At 41.2% G+C, this 13,537-nt stretch overlaps 1 protein-coding gene across 1 annotated transcript; it reads left to right on the top strand.

The window, feature by feature from the left end:
- Nucleotides 1–1,241: 1,241 nt before the first annotated feature.
- On the top strand, nucleotides 1,242–8,492 carry lcorl (ligand dependent nuclear receptor corepressor-like). Its single transcript, XM_008316924.3, has 7 exons — nucleotides 1,242–1,420; nucleotides 2,659–2,724; nucleotides 2,854–2,936; nucleotides 3,040–3,166; nucleotides 3,341–3,565; nucleotides 4,026–4,104; nucleotides 4,827–8,492. The coding sequence occupies exons 1-7, from the start codon at nucleotides 1,327–1,329 to the stop codon at nucleotides 5,875–5,877; spliced, it is 1,725 nt and encodes a 574-aa protein (XP_008315146.1). The 5' UTR covers nucleotides 1,242–1,326; the 3' UTR covers nucleotides 5,878–8,492.
- The last annotated feature ends 5,045 nt before the right edge of the window (nucleotides 8,493–13,537 follow it).

Raw genomic sequence — 13,537 nt, 5'->3', positions numbered from 1 at the left:
AGCGTCCGTAAAGTAAATATGTACATTACCACGAGTTGATGATTAATCAGATTACAGGGGGTGCACGTGCCAACCCGTGCCACCCTCGAACCTCTCTACTGGCCACAATGAACATTTAAGATTACATTTAAGAACACATGCAACATTATGGTGACCCTGTGTGTACCCCATATGTGCCCCCCCAGCGCACACTGGGCTGTAGTTTGTTAGTCCTGGTCCAGAAATGTTGTTCAACAGGCTGCTGTCTTTCATTGCCATCTCCATGGCAACCATCGTCTTAAATCGCCCTGACAAAAATTCTACCTGGGTCTCTGACACTCACTCTCTCAACTAAGATAATTCTGCTAGGTGGTGGTTGATGGAGGATCAAGCCCCCTTTTTTACTCCCTGTCTTTACTTTAGTCGGCAGAATATATTATAATCTTTTGTCATATGTAATGTAATTGTGGAACTTTCAGAAGTATGACATAAACCAATGGTTAATTTAAACCAATTAATTATGACAACTGACAAGTTAAGTGAAAAACACTGATTATCACTGTTTATTGTGCCTGTCAGTGGGAGGAATTGGTGTTAGGCGTTTTTCCTGGGGCAGCCTCTGCCTATAACTGTGGTGTATCAAGCAAGCAACAAAACCTCCCTGCAACAAAATAAAAAAGAACCCAATGCATTACGCAAATTAAGATCGAAGGTTTGTGGACAAAATAGGATTTGGCGATTAATCATTTCATATTTTTGGTTAATTACTGAAAATGTGCAATTGCCAGGCAAAACAAGTGTATTTCTCGAACTTTATACGTAGCCAAAAGCGAAGACCTCTGCTGCCCTCGTGTGGTTTCTATGCATAGCAGGAAGTAATCAACAAAAATAGATAGATAGATAGATAGATAGATAGATAGATAGATAGATAGATAGATAGATAGATAGATAGATAGATAGATAGATAGATAGATAGAGGGGGAAAACAATGCTATTTTATTTTATAAGCAATATCTGGGGCCATACTGTATGCTTTATCTATATTTTTTCTGTCGTTTTAATCTCTAAATGTTTTACCGAGAAACTTTATATCGTCTCTTCTGATGCACAGTATAAAAAACGTTATTTTGCTGTCACAGTGACACAGGGAATTCGTTTTGTACTTTTTTTTTTTCCATTATCAAAGGATCTGTATACGTACTGCATACTGTCATGTTGGCAACCTGTTCTTCCCCCAGTGGTCGGTGTGTGCAGTGACAACTGCTGTTGATGCGGCGGTAACCGTTGCCTGGCTCTTCCTGTGGTTCACACAGAGGGAGAGAGAGGGGGATCAAGGAAGGACGCAGAATGGCGACTGTGCTGTGCCACAAATGCACGGCAGAAAGGAAAGGGTTTCGGCGGGAACTTGATTCTTGGCGACATAAACTGATACACTGCGTTGGTACGGTCCATATGCAGTTTGATATATTGTGAAAAAAATCCAGTGGTTACCCTAAAATTTTGCCCGGTTTCGTATGGGATTAGCTGAGCAGATCTGTGTTGGGTTGCTAGGCTAACGCTAGCTTAGTAATAGCAGCTAGTAGCAATTATTGTACATGTCCAGTTCTTAACTGTAGGCTTGCATTTACCAGCTACATAGCTCTAACTTCTTTGTCCCTCCGAGCTAGCAGGCTACTAGTCTGTAGCCCAATGTCGGACTGGTAATGCCTTTTAGGCATTTGATTACGCATAACAGTATGGCCCATTGTTTATCAATGTATTTTTGTTGTGTGTTCTCCGGGTAGACAGCAGGATGTTTATCGGTTTTTATGTTAACTGTGCTGCTGCATGCTAACGCGATTATCGTTGCCGTTAATCTGAGGAAGTATGTGGTGCTGCATCGGCAAAGCTCATTTCAAAGCATTATGACAAACACGTTCGTTCAATCATGCTGTATTGATATTGATTGATTTTATTATATTCGGCATTAATTTGAAGCCGGCAGCCTTGGTTTAGATTATAGCGACACCCAACCCAGATTACGCTTGTGTTATTTGTTCCGTGTTTGCAAACCAAATTATCCATCATTAAAGTACCTTTTCCTAAGCGCCTTTTTATCGTTAGTCTGTTAGTCGGTTTTTTTTCCGTAATATCATGTTCTTTTCTATCATTTGTTGCTGCCAGGTTTATTTTATCTATGCACCCATGACCAGGTATAAAGTCCATTTATGCCCTTCTTCCTCGATCATGTACGTTTGACATCTGATACAGTTGTCTTGCTTAATAGATTCCCTTGAACTAAAGACTGGTCATAATGCCTTTAGATCGTTGCAGTATTCTTGTATCTCAACAAACGTCCTGTTTTCAACCTTGGGATTAGCTCGCAAACCATAGACTTTATAAAACACAGTTACTGAACTATTGCTGTTGGAGGTTAGTTTGCAAATTTAAAAGAATTAAAGAAAAGTTTCATTAGTTTCAGAATTAAATTCAGGTTGTTTGGGAAAGTAGAGTAACTATATTTATGAAATTAGCGAGTTCGTTTTACAGTGTATATTTCTGTAAGATGACATCTGTAGGCCACACCTACTTCCCAAACTGAATGGAACTTCATTTGACTATGCAATGTTTGGTTGGCTGTTTTAAAGGTTATTAACATATTACTAGTACGGAATTATTAATATTTTTTGTTTCTTTCAGGGTTTGAAAGCATCCTTGAAGGTATCTATGGCTCAATGCTGCTGAGAGACCTTGATGTGTTTGATGGTGAGTTTTTTTGTATGCATGGTTAATTGTGATCACATGAAGCCCTGGGTTTTCATGTAATCGGAAAATGAAAAATCGTACTGTACCCTTTATTAATTGTTAGCTGGTTTGTGTTATTGTGTTTTTCAGACTGTGAACCTGAGGAGTCAGAGGACTGGTCGCCAGAAACAAGCTCCTCCCAATGTTCGTTCTGCAACATTCCTTTGGACAAGGTTAGTGTGATAATTGTCAAATAATAAATCAGCAAACCTTTGTTCACCAATGGAATTTAAATTGTATTGCTTAATGCTCCTTTCCGTTTGTTTCTCTTTGTAGGATCAAGTACCTCTATCCACCTCACCTCTCTCCTCCCCCTCAGATTACTCCCCCTGTCAGGCTCCAAGCATCTTTGAGAGCAACCAATCAGCTCACAGGTTTCTTCAGGCTGTTTTCATTAAGAAAGGTGAGGCAAGTTTGTCTGTCCAGAGGAGCATTCTTACATTCGGATTATAAGACACTCTATAGTTAGTTTATGTTTTTTGTTCTTAGTTCTTTTTTACAGTAAACCAAAGTCTATTGTCAGCAGTTTCATAGTTTCAGTTTAGCTCACGACCTCATCTTCGCCTTGTTTTTTTAGATTTGCCTCTTGGCTGCGATACCAACATCCCACTTGTTGCTCAGGAACTGATGAAGAAGATGGTACGTCAGTTTGCCATAGACTATGCATCCAAGTGTCTACACAACAATGGTACAAGTAATGTTATAACAAGGACATCCTCAAGTTCATCAGAAACGTCAGATGCCCCTCTAGACCTCACAGTGAGCCGAGCTCAAGCTGAAAAAAAAGATGAACCTGAAATAGGTAGGTAAAGCATTTAACACACTCCCATCCCACAGACAAAGACAGTTTCTAACAAATAAAGCAGTCTATCCACTGAGTGGTTAAACTCGGTAGTGAACATTAAACTAATGTCACTTGTCCAAACATCAGTTGTATTACTAATTGCTGCATTTTGGGTAAACCCACAGCAAGCTGCTAGCGAGTCATGACAAAAAGCAACAAAAAGCTACATTAACGCTATGTCTTCAGAAATAAAAAGCTACATTAACGCTATGTCTTCAAAGGCCTGTTGTTAGCCTCTTCAAACTGGGTATTTTCGACTTAACAATGGTGTTTAAGCATTGAGTTACATTTTTCATTTTTTATAACTTTGCAGTGGATTCCCCATGGTTACATTACTGCTACATATATTATAAAGAGAAGGTCTTATTGTAATTTATTTCATCACAATGTGAGTTCAAATGTTTTTCTCCTGTTACAGATGGAGTACTTGACCTCTCCAACAGAAACCCTGGCTGCTCAGCTACTTCATCATCAACAGCAAATAAAACTGGCTCCGGGTAAGAGTTTTTTGTTAAATCATTGATACATCCCCGCCATTTACATTAAAAAGGGAACCTTTGCATATTTGGAAATCTCCCTTAAATGTTCTGTACTATGATCAGGTTAAATTTTGAATCAGTAATTTGTTGACGCCCATATTTAAATAGGAATAGTTTGTATTTTCTTGAGTTTGTCTGTGCTGTGTGCCAGCGCACTTTGAGTGTTGGTGACGATATAGCTGTGTTTGATGTTTTGAATCTATGGGGTTGACTCTTTTATCTCTTGAGCGGTAACGTCACAGCTATGGCAGCGTGTTATAACATTTGCCAACAGCCCAGGATTGGTCAGAGCGGAGTGCCTCACTACGATTTTCTCCTCATTTTTACTGATCCACGAATGCTGAATTTGGTTATTCAACTTTCAAGCATATAGGATTCATACAGAGGGGTGTGTGAGCGCCTAAATAACCCCGGCCATTCACACTCAGTCCCACCTGGACGTGAAGAGGCTTTGCCTCACACAAAGGCTGTGTGTGCATGACATACAGCAGCAGTGTGTGTGTGTGTATGTGAGGGCCCAGAAACAAACATGAAACTTATCAGTGACAGTGATGTTACCAACACAAGGCATAAAGGAGTGGACCCCTCGCTCTGCACCCACCTAATTGTCCCCTATGCCAAAACAAACCCCTCTCCACCACCTCCATCCTGACCCTGCTGTTTGGTCCTCCCATCCCTAGGAGGCAGCACCAACAGAAGAATGATTACATTGAGAGGAGCTGGGAGCTGTCCGAGAGTTTGCTGTCGAAGGCCCTAAAAGATATATGTTCAGGGAGGCTGCAGGAGCAGCGGGCCTCATTACTCTATGGAATACCTCTTCAAACCCTGAGACAAGGTCTTGATGATCTTACTGAGAAAAGGTTTGGAACACCGCAACAACCTGTGTCAGAAAGCAACGATTTAAAGGATGAGCTGTCGTCGTACAATGTGATGTCATCAATGTTAGGCGGAGAAGCCCGTCTTGTTCTGCAGAAGGTGGCAGCATGGGCCGAAATTGGTGGAGCTGTAGAGGAAAATGGCGACTTAAGTTACCCGTTATCCTCTCTTAATTTTTATCAGCTCAGTGGTCTACAAAAACCCCATTCCTTTCCTCAACTCAGGGAAGCTCTGCAGCCCCCTAGTCCAACTTCCAGTTTGGAGCCATCAACACCATTGCGCATTCCTCAGGTCCGATCTATGTCCGACCACAGTCGCTCAATCCCAGCCGAAAACAGCATTGTTGGAGAAAACCTCCATGTGCGCACTTCATCAACAGAAAGCACTGCCAATCCCCAAACACCTACAGGGACTTCATCCCTCTTAAAGATCAGACCTCCTTTCCTGGTTCATGGTAGTCCAGGCAGCGCCAACCAGTCACCTCATCATCGCCTGGGACTGCGTAGGTCCTCCTTGGATGATTTGGAAGAGGGAACAGGTGGTCGAGACAAGGACAAGCAGCCAAGGAAAAAGCGTGGGAGATACCGCCAGTATGACCATGAACTGATGGAGGAGGCTATCACCATGGTGATGGCAGGTCGTATGAGCGTTTCAAAGGCCCAGGGAGTTTATGGTGTACCTCACAGCACACTGGAATATAAAATAAAGGAACGCACAGGTACATTGAAGAACCCGCCCAAGAAGAAATCTGCCAATTTCCCTCCATCTAACCAGTGCCTGTCTGGTTCTGGTTCTATTATGGGTTCTACAAACTCAGGGACTCTGGCCTCTGCTGCCGACACAAAGAGATTTTAGGACACAAAACGCCTCCGGAATTCTCCAACACTTGAACTTCACCTTTTACAAGACGCACATTTTCTGAATAAACTTGTCAAAACACAACACATGCCTTTACAGAAATATAGGGATATCGATATTCAGGTCTTTTAAATACTATTTGTGTCTGTGTAATGTGATAGTCATACTTCAGGGTGTTTCTTTCATTAGTCTTGGGCTTCATTTGTCACAAGGTACTGGTGCTCATTACAGGCTGTGTTCTCAGGAGCAGTATAACTAAACACATTTCTCTCAGCTCCACTTCCTTTTCCTTAAATTCTTAAGGAAGTTGAATTCATTATATTTTATTAATATTTTGTAATAGCTGTGAATCCCACTTAGAGGTGGGGACAATGACTTGTTGCAGTCGGACTTAAAGGCAATGCAATAAAAATATTTTTGCATATGTCTTGAAAAAACATACTTCTTTAATTAAAGACTAAAGTATTGATTTTCTCTAACTCAGTTCACAACGAATTGATTGTAAGCAGGATACATTTTGATCACAACCAAATTAAATAACAAAACCTTTGATTTCATGTTTATGTGCTCTGGTTTTATTTGTTAAAAAAACAACAACTCTACACGTTGTTTTTCTCCAATTAGCCCAAGACAAAATGTGGGAAACAGTAGTGGACCTTATAATGCAAAGAAATGAAGTGTGACTTTCATGTTTTGTAGCTGTTAGGCTATTAGGTTATTCAGGTTCAATTCAAACTGTTAAAGCTCCATGCTGATGGAGTGATGATGATTGTCATTTACAGCTTTCTATTTCTCTCTGGGTTTCATAGCAAAGCTATTTACACAACTTAGAGCTATTGCAACTGATCTGAAACCTTGTTGCTGTTGGTAGACGCCTCTGTAAAAGAGAGATTGTACAATGTACTTTAATGTTGTGGCTACACGTTTATACTAATACACTGAAGAGATCAGCTAAAGTTAGCCAGTTTTATGTATACATTTCTGCTATTTGTGCTAACTAGTCTATACATTGTTGCGTGTTGTCGGAATGCTGATGTGAAGCATGTTTTTAAATGTGCACTGATAAGCTTGAAAATGTAGGTTAATGTTTATGTGTTTTGATTGTTAAATATATTTTTACCATCAGATATCAACAACAATCTGTTACTGTAGCTTTATCACTGTAATCCTCATACAGGACTGCTACTCAAAAATACCTTACCTTCATGGGACCATTTTATTGGCACAAAACAGGGATACGATAATAGACCTATATTCACCAGGTGTGCTCACAAGGTGTCATACTTTCTACTGTGTGACGGAAGAGTACGAGGTGTGTGTTTGTAGGGTTACTATTGAAGGTTGATTGTGTAGACGACTGGATGTGGCCTTTGATATAGGCTGTATATCCGGTAAGAGTGCTACTACCAAAGCAGCAGTTCAGGGTTGCACACACAACGCTGCTACATTTTGATTTGCTGCGATGCAGATGTTTGACTGTATGTATGTATGTATGTGTGTGTGTGTGTGTGCGTGCGTGGGTGGGTGTATCTGAAATATCTCATTCTAACCTCATTTGCCACATATACCTCCAAACTATATCTGCCTATAGCCCAGTGTCAGGTTTCACGTTAAAGCCTCTGAGTTATGCTTACTAAGCTGGCGTTTGAGCTCTAATTAGCTAAATGATGCTATAGAGCTCTGTGTTTCTCAAGGAAAAGCACCTAAATGTAAATATATTGTCATAAACACAAATTGATTTAACTCTATCTGTTGCACCTACAAAAACCCAAACCCATTCTTAGCTGAGCATTTTTCTCCCTTTTTTTTAAACATTTCTTGCTGTTTTTGTTATGTGAAAGCTTACTACTTACTACATCAGTCTGACCACATCATACAAACACTGATGTCAAAGTGACTAATTGATTTTGCTCAGGCAGTATGTTGCATCATGACATCACAACTCTGGGAATTATAGCCATTTATGTCCAATACCCCATTTGTGAACAAAACAAAAACATTTCAGTAGTGTGTTGTAGAATTACCTTTCAGTTGCTGGTATAAATATACTGTTTATGCATCAAGTATTGCACTAGGTTTTGTAAGAATAATTTGATTGAAATATTTTTGGTGTCGTTGCTGCCTGTATTTATTGCTTATGTTTTAAAATTGTGACCCTGCCCCCTTTCCAGGCTTAATAGTAATAGTAATTCTTGATTTTGAAAAAGGCACTTTGATGCAATGTTATGTGTATTGCTGCAATCGCATGAATCTTTTTAATGTCAGCTTATATAATTTATTTTTTCCTCAAATGACACTTCACATTTTAGATGTTGTTTGGTGCTTATGTTAAGAATTTCTGTGTGATTATTTTATTTGTTGTTGTTGTTGTTTCTTATTTGGTATTAATGTAAAAACAAAACAAGAGTCACTTAACTGTAAGAAACTTTGTGAAATATAATGAACTAACAGGACAAAAAGTATAAAAACACTGTTTTACAGGTTTTAACTTTCTAAAATTTGCTGAAAATGCAAACATTGTTTCAAGCGTCCTTACAATCATTCCTTCTGCTTTTAGCAGAATGTTGTCATTTGCCTTCAGCAACCAACAATAAAACAGTCCTTTAATCGGTTAACTCTTTCAGTTTGATTTATTTTTACATTCCATTTAGGTAAACTTAGTTGTAAACTAGGTTGTAAATTATATATAAAATGTATATGTGTGTATGTATATATATATGTATAAATACATATATGTACTGTATATATGGTTCATCAGTGATTAAGACCTAACTCTAATCTCTAACATTTCTGCCTCTAGCTCCCTGCTACCACCATTTAAAGAAGAAGTGAGAGATCTTGGGCAGCAAGAGAATAAGTGTCATCACCTCTCTGCATTGGATGCTGTTCTTAGGGCACTGTGCCCAGCACATCGTACCTTACTACACCAGTTCCTGAAGCAGGCATGCCAGGAACAAATCCTCCCTTTCCGCAACCATAGACCTGGTAAAACCGAATTCTGTTGTCACTGTGATATCAAGAAAAAGGATGATGGTATTCTTTTTGCCTTCAAAGCCAGTCAATGTAAAGGCCAGCCCAGAAACCTCTGCTGCCCTTTGATGGGTTGCAATCACCAGGGTCATGGCAGCACAACATATCATTCAGGAGCCCCCACGTCAAATTGTAAGACAAACCTCTACCCTTTAAACGACTGTAAAATTGCTCATTCACTGGGTTCAAACTGCTGTGTGCAAAAGTGCAAGACAGAAATCTTTACTGTACCACATTCCAAGCTGTTGCACTGTCTTTCCTGCCAAACCCTGGAAGGAGGTCACAAAAACCACTTAATGTGTTCAATAACACCCTCCTCCACATTATCAAAATCCCCTTCTCTGTACTCTCCCTCATGTAACTTATACCCCTCTGCATTGATCTGCTGTAATCAACACTCTTGTCTCTGTTATACAAAATCTGGCTGTCCATTGCAAATCAGGACCCCAATAGAAAGAGGAGCAGTAGATTGGGTTCCACCTTGTATTGAAAGCGAGAGAGAGCAGAGCCCTTCTCCACCCCCACTTTCTCCTATACCCTCAGACTTTATGAGGAAAACTGATGAAAAGCCACCGCCTTTACTTCACCATGGGCAAGACGACGAAGCTGAGACATCTTTTAAAGAAACCATGAGGGCAAGCCCCTGCAACACAAGTGAGAAAAGATCTACACACGAGTCTCTAAAATGTAGTACGCCAACAATTAGTGGGGCTAAGCAGAATTCACATGGGTCCTTACTGCAGGATGTTGTAGATCGCTTTAGTGAGAAGCTGGAGACAATCAAACCTCTAGAGAACGGTTCACCTCTAGTCTCTGCAGGCATTTATGCCCGTGAAAAGGAAGAGTCTCCCTCCAGCAGCCAAAACCTGCAGAGTTGTTCAAATGCTCATCTGACTGAAATCATTACCAAAGTGCTTCACAAAAACACAGCCAGTGACTACAGTCTTAGTGAGCTTTTCTATCGCCATGACAGCAAGGAGCCGAAGTCACCCAACACCCGTTTCCGTCGTCGCCAGGAAGTCCTCACAGCTATCGCAACCCCAACTGATAACTCATCAACAAGAAGGCAAAGCTTGAAAATTAAACGGGAGTTGGCCATGTTTGATCAGTCCTACACTAGACGAAAATTGCCTGCAGCAAAGAGGGCCAAGGTAAATGATGAAAAGGTTACATTGACAGTATCATGCACATCATTGGACTCTAACACCATAAAAGAAAAAATTGAAGAAGAGATGGAGGAAAGTGACATGCTCTCTGAAAAACTAAAAAGTGAAATACAGGCAGTAGTTATCACGGAAGAAATTCTGAACATCAAAGCAGAGGAAAACACAATCAAAATGTCAGATGAAGAAAAAAATACTCCAACCAACACTCAGACACTCGTCACTGAACTCTCTAGTCAAACAGCAAGTGATGAAAAACCAGCACAGGTGGCAGAAACTCCAAACTCAGTTAATCATTGCATGGAAACCTGCATAGAAAAAGAAAATCCTAATAGTTCTACAACAGAGAATGGTCTCAAAAACTCACAGTCATCCAGGGAAGATTCTGATGGTGAAAAAAGATTAGGGGTAGAGTTTTGTAGTCTTGTTGAAGAGACGAAGAAACAACAATCAAAGCACTCCAATGAAGTTAGAAGGTCCAGGAGAAATATCGTACCCCCACAGCGGTTTTCCTCCTATGTTGTTGAGCCCATTAATATGTTCTTTGTCCCATGTTTCTCTGGAAGCATTTCTAACCCAAAAACACAAAATATTACTACAGCTAGCACATTGGATGGTGGACCAAGAGATACCGATACTGATGCTAAAGAACCTCAGCTTGAAACAAGTGCTCCTATGGTGATCAAGGAAGCAGACAAGCTTCTGTTGGAATCAACACACGGGAAAGAATTTCCTGTGGCTGACGCAGGGTTAGAAACTAAACCTACCACACAAAAAAGTCCTGCAAAACAAAGGTTTGAAGATGGAAAAAACTTGGTGGTAAACACTGTAAGAAGCCTTAGATCATCACCAAGACTGAAAGTTTCACTGGCAGCATCAAGAACACCCAACATCCCACTGAAAGATAAGGTCATTGCATCCACTCCAAATGAAAACAAATCTCCAAATGTCCAATTCCAGTACACCAGCCCGATTAAGCTCATGTTTTTCTCAGAAGTAAAGGATAAAGGAGAAATTAAGTATAGTCTCAAATCTGCAAATGGTGGTTCTAGTTCTCACACAGAGGAACCCTTTGATCTCTTTGGAGTGTCGCCATGGTCAGAAGCAACTGAGAAACACGGAGAGAGTACTTCGTCCCCTACATCAAAAGTAAAATTAACTGCTTCACCACTAAAGCCTTCTACCTCACCTGTGTCTTCGTCAGTAAAGTCTCCCCCTCTATCTCCCAAATCCTCTCCTCGAAGCAAGTCACTGTCCTGCTCACTCAGGTCTGCCTCTTCACCAACTAAGCCTTCACCGTCAGAGTCTGTCTTTTCACTGAGGTCGGTTTCTTCATCACCCAAAGTAGGTTCCAGAAGATCAAGTGAAAATACTCCAACTAAGCAACCGTCTGCACCCGAGAGTCAAAGATCTCCTCGGGACTCGTCTGTCAATGAAGCAACTCCTCCAAAAAGGCGACCAGGTCGCCCAAAAAAACTGGGACCGCAGTTAGAGCAAAAGGTGAAGAGACCCATTGGTCGGCCACGCAAACAAAAAACCCTTGATGCAGAAACTGGGCAAAAATTAGTAGATGGAAAACCAGTTTTGGCGTCAGATCCTGAGGAGAACGCAAACAAGAACCTTAAAATTACGGTGTTGTATGGTCGTTCAAGGAGAAATAAACGGATGGTGTCCGAGGGCATGGAAGAGCTACAAACTGAATTTCATGATCCGTCTCAAGCAGTTGGACTTAAAGGTGACTGTGGGATTTTATTGCACAGTTCTAAGACCAGCACAGGCCACACTGAAACCACTAAGAAAGTACCGTCATTGGATTGTAGTTTGTCCAGCCCCTTGAAAGAGTCTGCCTCTCTGTCAGGTAGTCACATCAAATGTACAAAACAGGACGAGTCTGGGCCCTCGAAAAAACCAGGCAGACCTGCCAAGGTGAAGATCTCTGGAATATCAGTTACAGTGACCACAGTATCACCTCGCCAACGCAAAATTCAGATGAATAGAGATGCTGGGCAATCCCCTGCAACGCTGACTCATAAAAAAGTGTTTCTGCCAGAATTTAAAACTGCCAAAGAACACAGGACAATCATCTGTCAGTCAACAAACAGAGAGAGAACTGAAAAAGAGTTGGAAACAAAAATCCAGAGTGAGGACAAACAACTGGATCTGTCTGTACCAGTCCGCCACTCCATGAGAGTAAAAAAGCCCTCCATCCATTTTCTCCATGCTGTGGCCATGTCCACCTCCAGGTCATACAGACACAGCAACGCTCTGCTGCGGCGCTCTAAACAGCTTTTGCTTAACAAGGCCAGCAATGACAAAAGGAAAGAGGAGCAACAGCAGACACTTGGAACTTTTGGTGGGAAAAAACCCCTCCAACAAGAAAAGGGAAAGAAACTCCCTAAGGACTTGAGCAGAGTTGCTGAGGTGTCTGTTAACTCGATTTTCTCTCCTAAAAAATCACTAAGATGGTGGGCAGTGTCAGCTGAGCAAAACACAATAAACCAGGAGTTTGCCAGGCGAATACAACGTATCTCTGACACCTGGGTTTCAGGTGGTGTAGAGAACCAAGAAAATGAAGTTGCCTGCGATTCTAAATTCAACACCAAATGCAGCAATTCACTCACGAGGAAGTCAAAACATTCCTCAGTTGTGCGAACACTCTTCGATTGTTCACCGAACAAGCCGAGGTCTTGCAGCATGCAGCAGCTCTGCTCTTGGTTTATGCAGACCACAGAGACACAATCTCTGGCTATTGTCAAGAAGGCAAGCCTGCGTAACCCCTACGAAGAGATGCACTTCCCTCGTTCTACCAGTAACAAAGGTTTTTGCCAGAGTCCTCAAGCAGAACGACTGCGCAAACATGTGAAGAAATTTGCTAAAACGGTGCCAAAAAGCCCTTTACAACACCAACTGGCTCAAAGAAGGATGGATAAGAAGAATGAAGCACCGGCACAGGGACGTCAAATAAGGCGACAGCTTTTCCCTGGCCAGTCTACGACAAACTCACTCAAGCAAGGAGTTCAGCTTCAGCGTCGCATAGCCCTCAGAAACCACCAAATCATTGTACGTAGGGCAAAGAGAAGATTCCTCACCCAGAAAGAAAGGCAAATGTGGCAAAAGAGACAAAGGGCAAAGAAAACTTTAAACCTTGGAAAGTCTTCAAAAGCAAATGCAGCAACAGGACTACGACAAAAAAGGGAAACAGTACTCAGATCAGTCAAATATCAATCATCAAACAGTTGGGAGAAGTATTCTACCAAAAGTTCTCTTGACCAAATTCAAGAGCCTGTGAAAATACCGAAAGAACAGAATCTCAGTTCCAAAGCCTGGAGTCCTGAGACGATTAAGGAATGTCGAGTGTTCCTGAGGAAGATCAACTCTCCAGACAATGAATCGCCTGAAGAAGAATGGAACTCCTGTACCGTGACACTGGATGATGGCTCGCCCCCTGCATTCGTATATCCAGA

This window comes from Cynoglossus semilaevis, chromosome 9 (genome assembly GCF_000523025.1).
Source record: "Cynoglossus semilaevis isolate Cse_v1.0 chromosome 9, Cse_v1.0, whole genome shotgun sequence".
Lineage (NCBI taxonomy): Eukaryota > Metazoa > Chordata > Actinopteri > Pleuronectiformes > Cynoglossidae > Cynoglossus > Cynoglossus semilaevis.
Note: the sequence above shows the minus strand (reverse complement) of the source record. Positions and strands in the feature narration are given on the sequence as shown.

What these genes read in the sequence shown, in the direction of transcription:
- lcorl (XM_008316924.3), top strand. Translation starts at nt 1,327, where the DNA reads ATGGCGACTGTGCTGTGCCACAAATGCACGGCAGAAAGGAAAGGGTTT. An exon ending in TAAACTGATACACTGCGTTG is followed by an intron (nt 1,421 to 2,658) that starts GTACGGTCCATA and finishes TGTTTCTTTCAG; the next exon opens with GGTTTGAAAGCATCCTTGAA. An exon ending in AGACCTTGATGTGTTTGATG is followed by an intron (nt 2,725 to 2,853) that starts GTGAGTTTTTTT and finishes TGTGTTTTTCAG; the next exon opens with ACTGTGAACCTGAGGAGTCA.